The sequence below is a fragment of the Sinocyclocheilus rhinocerous genome, unplaced genomic scaffold, assembly GCF_001515625.1.
Source record: "Sinocyclocheilus rhinocerous isolate Xijiao unplaced genomic scaffold, SAMN03320098_v1.1 scaffold2682, whole genome shotgun sequence".
Classification (NCBI taxonomy): domain Eukaryota; kingdom Metazoa; phylum Chordata; class Actinopteri; order Cypriniformes; family Cyprinidae; genus Sinocyclocheilus; species Sinocyclocheilus rhinocerous.
In genome coordinates, this window is record NW_015663712.1 from 201879 (window position 1) to 211980 (window position 10102).

Here is a 10102-nt window from a genome sequence, read left to right on the forward strand (position 1 = left end):
GTGGGTTGTGGCTTGATGACCATGAGAAAATGTGGGTGCCATGGCCAAACCAGTTGAGAAGTACTAATCTTCACGTAATGTATGCGTGCGCTCTGTAGGTGTGTAGAATGCTTTTTACAAAATGCTCGATAACGTCAAATCGCACATCGTTAAAACAACAACTACGATATTATCGCAGACGATGTACATCACACACCCCTAGACGACGCGTCTCCACTTCCTTCCTCTGTAGAAAAGTGAAGCCAAAGCATCTCAGTATGGCCGCGGTCATCTTGCGTCAGAGCCAGAGTCTGTGCTAGCGATCGTGAGGTGAAGCCTCATCATCAAACTCCCGCAGACCCAATAGCTGGATCACAATCATGACACCACACCCCGTTTTTATAGCATCAAATAACTAGTTAAAAGCAACTTGAACATAAATCAGCATGATAAGAACTACCTCAGGGTCAGAGGGTTTATCAGCTGGGGGCGATCGAGACGCTTTGGCTTCACTCTTCAGGACTCGAGCGGCACGCTTGCTCAGGACGCGGTCCCGGTCGCTGTGGTCATGTGACACGGTCTGCTTGTGTTCCTGTCAGCTTCATGTACTGGACAGAGTGGGGTGGACGGCCGAAGATCGACCGCGCGGCCATGGATGGTTCTGGACGCATCACTCTGGTGCCGAACGTGGGCCGTGCGAACGGACTGACCATCGACTACACCGAGCGGCGGCTGTACTGGACGGACCTGGACACCACGCTGATCGAGTCCTCCAACATGCTGGGTCAATATCAGCGACGACTGTCTCTGCAGCAGATACACAGTGTGAAAATACATGTGTAGGCAGGGGTGCACATAAGCGCTTCAGCCTGGTTCTCATGAGAGCAGCTGGAGAGTTGGTTTGGGCCCCACACTGCACGTAGTGTGACCCATCAAATATAACTATTAATAATAGTGATAATATTATTGCACTTTATTTATTTTATTAATAAAGTGTGATAATACTATTATATTTTAAAATAAAAAGGGTGTATTAAATAAAAATTTAAATTATTTTATAGTAAGGCAAGGCAAATTTATTTATATAGTACATTTCATACACAATTGTAATTCAAAGTGCTTTACATAAATAATCATAAAAAATAATCAAGAATAAAAACAAGGAATTTAAAAACTTTTAAAATTATTTAAAAATTGATTTTGACTTATAATAAACTTATTTTTAATAAACTTAAAAATAAAAAAAGCATTTTTTAATATTAATTTTCATCATTTTCAAACTTAAAATCAGCAAGCTTTTATTTTGTGGGGTTTCTGGCAGGGAAGTGTATGCGCTGCTGATTGAAGCGCGTCAGTGAACGGAGTGTCACAGTTTTGTGTTGTGCTTTTATAAACGGGAGCGTGTTGCCTAGATTTATGCTTTCAGTTCAAATAGAAATCTTGTACAGTATTACAGTTTGTCGATCTAAAATAGTAGTTGTGCATTAACAGCTGTCAACCCTGTCGGTACGCAGATGATCAGCCTGAACTTACTTACAGCGCATGTTTTATTTTGTTCGCGCATGTGCACCCCTGTTTATAATATAATTGAATTAAATTAAACTGTTCATTGTTAGTTCATGTGAGCTCAGGTCTATTAAATAATATTAACAGATACAACTTTTGATTTTAATAATGTATTAGTGAATATTGAAATTATCTGAGATTAATAAATGCTTTGAAGTGTTTTTTTTATTGTTAGTTCATGTTAACTAGTGTAGTTCATTTTATATGTGATATTCACATATATAATCGAGGTTAGGGTTTTATTTACTTGTTTGTTACATTGGTTATGAACGAAAGTAAAATAAAATAAAAATATATAATACATTTTTATAAATATAGATTTATATAAAATATAAACTCTATATTTCATATATTTGTGTCAGTTGTGATGAGTACTATGTAAATACATATGCATATCTTTTTATTAATACAGCTGTATGTAGAGTAAATAATGCACAAATCTGTACATAAATCTTCTGTTCCAGATTCATACACATTATTATTATTATTATTATTATTATTATTTAAATGTTTTCTGTTCTCATGTCAGATATATATGTATACATGTATGTACCAAGAGCACCTCGAAAAACCACAACTAATTCCTTGCGTGTCTGCGCACACATGGTGAATAAAGCTGATTCTGATCCTGATGTTGTTGTGATGTTCAGGTCTGGAGCGTGAGGTGATCGCTGACGATCTGCCGCATCCGTTTGGACTCACGCAGTACCAGGACTACATCTACTGGACCGACTGGAGCCAGCGCAGCATCGAACGGGCCAACAAGACCAGCGGGCAGAACCGCACCGTCATACAGGGACATCTGGACTACGTCATGGACATACTGGTGTTCCACTCGTCCAGACAGAGCGGCTGGAACGCCTGCGCCTCCACCAACGGTCACTGCTCGCACCTGTGTCTGGCTGTTCCTGTCAGCAGCTTCGTGTGCGGCTGCCCCGCGCATTACTCACTCAACTACGACAACAAGACCTGCAGCGGTGAGCTCACACACACACGCACGCACGCACACACACACCCACACAGCCGCTTTACTCACACGTCTCACACACACACAGCCACTTTTCTCATACATCACACACTCTCACACACACACACACACTCACACACAGACACACACACTGACACACACACACACACTCACTCACACTCACTCTCACACACTCACACACACACACTCACACACACACTCTCACACACACACACACACACTCACTCTCACACAGACTCACACGCACACATATGCATGTCTGTGAGCGTGTCTGGTTCCTGTTAGGTTTGGGATCCAGATTTTTTGAGTTTGTGGTTCAAAACCTTTTCTTCAGCGCATGATGGTGTTTCGCCTCGTCACGTTGCTCCGTGTGCGTTTGCTTACCGCTCGGCTTGGTTTGGCGGGTCTCAAACGTGATTACTCGCAGAAAGAGCCGCCGGGGTCCATCCTGGAGACGCGAGCCGTTGTTCGAGATTTTCTTTTTAAAGCTGTTGTGGTGGACGAGCTGCAGCCAAGCTAGCAGATGCTGAAACCTGAAGGCCGTATGAGCCCTGAGCGTCTCGCTCTGCGTTTGACGGAGTAAAAACAGACTTTATAATCCTGCAGGCCATATGTTTGTGTGACGGTGACTGTAAACTGCCTCACACTAGAGCAGTAGTGGTCATGTGATCAGGGGGCGGGTTCACATCACACATGCTACAATAATGCGCTCGTTTAGTCGTTTCCGGGTCCGAACCTCCACGCTGCGAATCTCAGCAGCTGTTTACTATTCACTTAGACCACACATTCATGCTGTAAAATAAAAGTTATTTCAAGTCACAAAAATTAACATTAACTAAAATAAAAGTATTTTATTTTAGCTACTTGCCAAAGAAACTTTTTTCATTTAGTTTCACTTGAAGTACTAAAATAACTAACTAAAACTAATTGATAATAATTAATTAGTTAGTTACTTAAACTTTTTTCCGTTCATGCGGAAGTTCCTCTGACATAACACGTTTTGTTGACAACTAGACACCACTTACATACATACACAGATGTACACAGATGTACATATTTAAAAAAACAAACAAACAAAAAACATGTACTCTCTAATTAAAAATGAAAACGACATAGACATGTTTAAAACAATATTACGATTAGTCGACATTGACAACTTCGACAAAAAAAATTGTTGACAAATATTCTTGTTGTGGAGTAGCCGTTTGACTTCATGTGAGCTAGTGTAAGAGCCTGCAGTACTGTGGTTTGACCAGTGAGGCGCTGTAGAGCAAAACAGTAATTCAGAGCAAACGCAGCCGAACAGCGTTTGGATGAAGATGTAAATATATGCTGCGCTCTTTCCTCTCAATAACGAAATAAACAACAAAAACTGACAGCGGTGAGAAAGCAGCAGTTAAGAAAGCATCTGATTACAGCGATGTGATGTTTGCACGAGCTCTGCGTTTATTTATATAATACTTTATGCAGCAGACAGCCTTAAACCAAGCAGCTTTACAGCATTAAACATGAAAAGCCAGAGTCAGTGTCGCTTTCAGTTAGAATTACAACTTTATTTTCTGTTATAAAGCAGCTCTCCAGTGTGGAGCTAGCTAGCGATAAATCTGTTTATTAGTGGGAAAATATATTACATTAAACTGATAGTTTGGTTTGCAGAGATCGAAGCTTGATCTAGCTCAGGACTGTTTTGATTATTATAATAACCCTATAAAGTATTTTAAGAGATTATGTTGTGAATAAAATAGTTTATCCAAAAATAAAGCGTCTTATCACTTACCTTTATTTTGTTTCTTATCCATATAAAAGACTAACAAAAGGAGATGTTAGGCAGAATAATGTTTCATATAGCTAATTAAATGGTGAATAAGAGAGTTTCTCAGACAAATATATTTATTTCTATAAATTAATCATATAATAATTATAATAACATATGATTTTCAAAAGCTGAAGTGATTATCTTTATTTATTTATTTATTAGAATATGTATAACTGAATAATCAATCAAAGTCTACTGATTAATCAGTGAAATATTCGATGATTAGTCGATTAATCGTTCGAATAATCGTTAGTTTAATCGATTGTCAAAATAATTGTTTGTTGCAGCACTAATTAAAACCGAATATAATTGGTAAAATTTTCAGTTAAATTTAAAGTAAAAACAAAATATGATATCTAATTAAAAATATCTGTAATAGTATAATACTGATACCAAAATAACACTGACGACAGCACACGCTGAGTGTATATTATCACCATTGTTTGTTTATTTTTGGGTTCTGATGAAGTGAACCAGTGTCCATTTCAACAGCAGCTGCATGAGTTTAATCTGGCACTGCTCTATGGGTCAGAAACACACGTGAGGTGGTTTAGGAGTAAACTGGAAGCGGACGCTCACTGTTTGATGATGAAAGGTTAATCGTCTCTGTGTGTGTGTGTGTGTGTGTGTCAGCGCCCACATCCTTCCTGCTGTTCAGTCAGAAGACCGCCATCAACCGCATGGTCATCGACGAGCTGCAGAGCCCCGACATCATGCTGCCCATCCACAGCCTCAGAAACGTGCGCGCCATCGACTACGACCCGCTCGACCGCCAGCTGTACTGGATCGACTCCAAGCAGAACGCCATCCGCCGCGCGCAGGAGGACGGGAACCAGGTGAGACCTGAGCCCGTGTTCACTAAACACTTCATCTGGCCACTGAGAGTTCTCCTCAATAGCAGTATAGCAGTTTTCTCTTAACACCTATTCACAGAGCTGCTGAGACTAACTTGTACTAAGGAATAGAGAGAAGTCTTAAAGGGGTCATATGATGCGAGTAAGGGGGCGGGGTTTACCTCATTGCTATGGGTGATGTCATCAAGCTTATTAACAATGCACACAGTGATTGGCTGATAGTCTCTGTCAGAGATTTAACATGGAAATATTGTAGAGCGCGATATTATGTTGCCATATTCAAATAAAGGTTTAAAAATAAAAATGTTAATTGCCACATTCAAATAAAGATTTTGCAATGCAGGCTAAGTGTCACTAATTAAACAAGTATGTGTTCAGTTAATTGTCAGCCTCTTATATGTGTGCTCCTCATAATTAGTGAATGTGCATATAAACAGCCTTTTAATAAACAGAGTAGAATAATCATGGCTGATAGTAAGACATGCAAACGTAAAACAGCTAAAAGAACAGCTGTTACTTCTTCAGCAGCTGCTTAATGAAAACAAGGATATAATCAAAGCAGAATCTGGAGTTAGGATAACCTCCGAAACCAAAGGCAATATCTTTTTAAAAGCTCATTATCGTCAGACGTTTCTAAGATGTTTCTGTTCTGAGGCAGATTGCCAGAAACAGCTCTTTTAGGATAGTTTGTGGCTTAGGACTCCTCTTCACGGCTCCTAACCTTTCACAGATTTAGGAGCTAGTTTTAAACGCTTTGTGAAATACTCTTAGAGCAAACATTTAGGAGTCCTACGTTTAGGACTGACACGCCCGATATTTTTAAGATTGTCTCCTAAATCGGCGAGTTACGAGCTGCTTTGAGATGTTTTGTGAATAGATTCCAGATTTCTTGCGACGCAGGATTAAATTTCCCAATAAAACCCTGTAGCGGTCGGTAACTAGGGTTGGGTATCGATTGAAATTGATCAATTCTGATTCTTAACAATTCCTAGTTTCGATTCCAATAAAGTAAAAACAGAAAAACATTCAGATGTGAAATATTTTTCTTCTGTGTTTTTAAGAAGCATTCTGTTGCCGCTGAATAACATTTAAAAAATCTGCATCTTACTGAACACTTATGCCTACAAGAGGAAGCTTTGCCTGTGGTTTTAACAAAGAATACCACATCAAAAACCACTACAATAATATACATTTCACATTAAATTGTTAAAGAGAAGTACACTGCAAAAAATTATTTTCTGCCAATGCAGCAAGAAAAATAATCTTGTTTAGCCTTTGAATTAAGATTATTTTTCTTACCACATTGGCGGATATTTTTGCTTGTTTTAAGCAAAAACTAACAAAATTGTGATACTTTTTTTTTTTTAGAAAACGAGACTTAATATCTTAAATCATTTTACTTGTCAAGTAAATGCATCTTGATTCAAGAACGTTTAGATATTTATACTAGAAAACAAGACAGAAACACTAAGAAAATAATTTTTTGGTGTGTAAACCATCAGTAATAAAATAGGAACAACCAAATCAATTAGCAACAGCATAAATAAATACAGCTGTACATATTTCAGGTACAGAAATTGAAATCAAAAGTTTAAAAACACTGCATAGTTTTCTTTCTTCATTAATCCTCATTAAAGTTACAGATAATTATTCAAATGAATGCATGATTTTCTTTTCTTCTTTGATTAGCATGAATGACAGGCAGCATGTTTATTCGGTTGCTGAACCCACGCGAATCTAAAACACTGTTACACGCTTGTTTTCTGTCTCATCTGTTTACGCTCACTGAAGACAAACAGCTGTTTACGAGGAACATGTGGAAATGCACGGGGGGTATAACTACTTACACCGCAAAGATTGTTCATTTACCTAAAACATTTTTTTAGTTTATTCAACCGGCCTACAAAAATAGCTTAGAAATCTCTTGTTATGCTATATTATCACCTAATATTGGTATCAATTTCTGCCAACTTGTTTTCTTCTAATTAGGACTGGTTTTGTGTTTATTCATAAAAACACATTTTTTGTAGGCCTCATTAATCTGAGTTTACGTACTTCAGCATTTGAGTGAAAAAAGCATTATTTGTGTATAATTTTGTCAATATTAAATCAAATATGAAAAATTGCACCGTTTTTCACACTAGCATGATCTAATATTTAACCAAGAAATTTGTTTTGAAAAGCTTTTTTTGTACAAAATTAAAAAAAAAAAAATTTGCTAAACAAATCACACTTGTGGTGTTCCCGGTCAAAAATGACCGGCCTACAAAAAATAGCTTATGAATCTCTTTTTATGCAATATTATCACCAAATATTGGTATCAATCTTTTTTTGGCATAATGCTTTTTTCACTCAAAAAGACAAATAAAAATAACAAATAGACTAGAATTTTTGTACAACCTACATTTAAAAAAAAAAAATGTTCCCCTGCGACACTTTTTCTTATTGTGTTGAACGCAAAATATAAAACGCATTGTATCTTCACAAGACGAATACAATGTTTGTGCAGACTACATACTCTCTCTTTTAGTAGTAGAATTTTAAATGTGAGATTCTGGAGATCTAACTTTAGCGGGATGGGTCGGGAAGGAGATTATTCCAAGCAGACAGCTGGTGAACACAGTGTGAATATATAGAATATAATAATATATATTGTTCCTCAGAGCGAGACGGTGGTGTCCGGGTCGAGCCTCGGCCTGCAGCCCTACGACCTCAGCATCGACGTCTACAGCCGCTTCATCTACTGGACCAGCGAAGTGACCAACGTCATCAACGTCACGCGCATCGACGGGTCACGGGTCGGCGTGGTGCTGCGCGGAGAACACGACAAACCCCGCGCCATCGTGGTCAATCCGGAGCGAGGGTGAGAGCACTGGAAACATCTCAAACACGTTTAGCTGTTTATCAGTCTGCGTCTGTAGAGTTCAGCTTCAGTCCATGTCTGTAAAGAGTTTAATCTCTTACATTCACCAGACGTTACAGCTGTATTCCTCTCATGTTCTGAAGGCTTGCTCAGATGCAGTGTTGGGGAGTAACTAGTTACATGTAACGCAGTTACGGAATTTAATTACAAAATAAATGTAATCAGTTACAGTTACTGAGAAAAAATGTGTAATTAAATTAGTTCTGAAAATGTTAACGATTACAAAGGGGGGGTTACATCTGAATATATTCATACACATACAGATTTAATTGATCTCTTTCATAAATTGTTCATTTAAATTTCAAAACATTAGAAATGTAGAAAAGTAATCAAATGTAATCAGTTACATTAATAAAGTAATTGAAAGTTACACTACTTGCTACATTTTAAATAGAGTAACTTGTAATCTGTAACTGTTCCAAAGTAACCTTCCCAGCTCTGTTCATATTTCATTCACACTGATTTATACAACATTTATGCCTAAAAATATGGTGAAAATGTGTTTGTTTTCTGTCTGTTGACATTATTTTCTGACTCATGGAGTGATAAGAGAAATCTAAAACCTCCTCTGAAAAAACCTTATTAACTGTAATATGATGAAATCAAACCAGCATTTTGAACCTGACTTTATCCAGTGTTGAGAAATGTATGCAAATGAGTGCATATTTACTTAGATAATGCCTTATTTGCATATTCAAACATAACGTTTGAGGAACGTGTAACACAGAAGAGTTGTTGGCGTCTGCTCCGCAGGTACATGTACTTCACCAATCTGCAGGAGCGTTCTCCGAAGATCGAGCGCGCCGCTCTGGACGGGACGGAGCGCGAGGTGCTGTTCTTCAGTAATCTGGGCAAGCCGGTCGCTCTGGCCGTCGACAACGAGCTGGGAAAACTCTTCTGGGTCGACATGGACCTGAGGCGCATCGAGAGCAGCGACCTGTCCGGTGAGATCCTGGGGTCAAAGGTCACGCACTGACCAGTGTTTGCTGCTGATCGTGACTGTCAACATCACTAATTGATTTTAAAATCCCCCGTCCAATGAATGCTTTCCTTGGCCCCGCCCCTCAGTCCTGACCACTCCCCTCTCATTTCATAAACACAGCAGCAGTTCACCATAGTGCTGTACAAATAAAATCAAAACCAGGAGAAAGAATAATATCAATAAAATCAAGCAATAATTTAACATACAAGGTTAAAAAATTCGCTTAAAATAGTTTTTTTTTACTTTTTATTTTCAGATATGTGAAACAAACCATATTGTATACATAACATTACAAGCATGATTTTTCTTTTACAAAAGCAAAACTATATAACACAAGGGAGAGAAAAACATGCAGCTCAGAGATCATCTATTTAGCTGTTTTAATCATTAATATAAAATCTAAAAACAAAGCATGTCATTGCAGTTATTTTGCAGTAAGAGAAGGTGAATGCTCCAGAAAAGATTTTGGTGATTTCCTAACATTGAAAAGGATTTTCTCTCAATTTAGTTTTAAACTCGTGGACAGAATGTGCAGTTTTCACCGCTAAAGGAAGGCTGCTCCATAGCCTCGGCTCAGCTGTTGTAAACGCACATCTCCTCTAGCCTTCAGCCGTGATCTGATTCTGAGACAGAGTTTGCTGTGGATCTCACACGTCTTGTTGGCTTATTTTCTTTTAATAAGTCAGACAGATAGGAGGGTGCCAGATCATTTAAGGACTTAAAAACAACCTTGACTTCACTTCTGTCTTAATATGTTGATCAAATTTTAGGGAGGTATCTAAGAGGACTCCCAAAGTTGTCACAGTTGGTTTAATGAAGGAGTTTAAATATCCCCAGATTACGGTTTACATTAGCCGTATTCACCTGAGGCCCAAATACAGTAACTTAGCTACAGAGCTAAATTTCATCTGCGGTCACTGGGCAGGAGAATACCGAAACAGATTAGGCAACAAAAACATCATAATACCATGTACAATAAACCCCCCCCCCCCCC

At 38.3% G+C, this 10102-nt stretch overlaps 1 protein-coding gene across 1 annotated transcript in view; it reads left to right on the forward strand.

The window, feature by feature from the left end:
* LOC107729005 (low-density lipoprotein receptor-related protein 6-like) overlaps positions 1 to 10102 on the forward strand; it is a 45514-nt gene that overhangs the window by 27331 nt on the left and 8081 nt on the right. The window contains 5 exon segments of the mRNA XM_016539356.1: positions 445 to 763; positions 2196 to 2522; positions 4983 to 5185; positions 7867 to 8066; positions 8880 to 9070. Of these exon segments, the coding sequence (XP_016394842.1) occupies positions 445 to 763; positions 2196 to 2522; positions 4983 to 5185; positions 7867 to 8066; positions 8880 to 9070 (1240 nt within the window).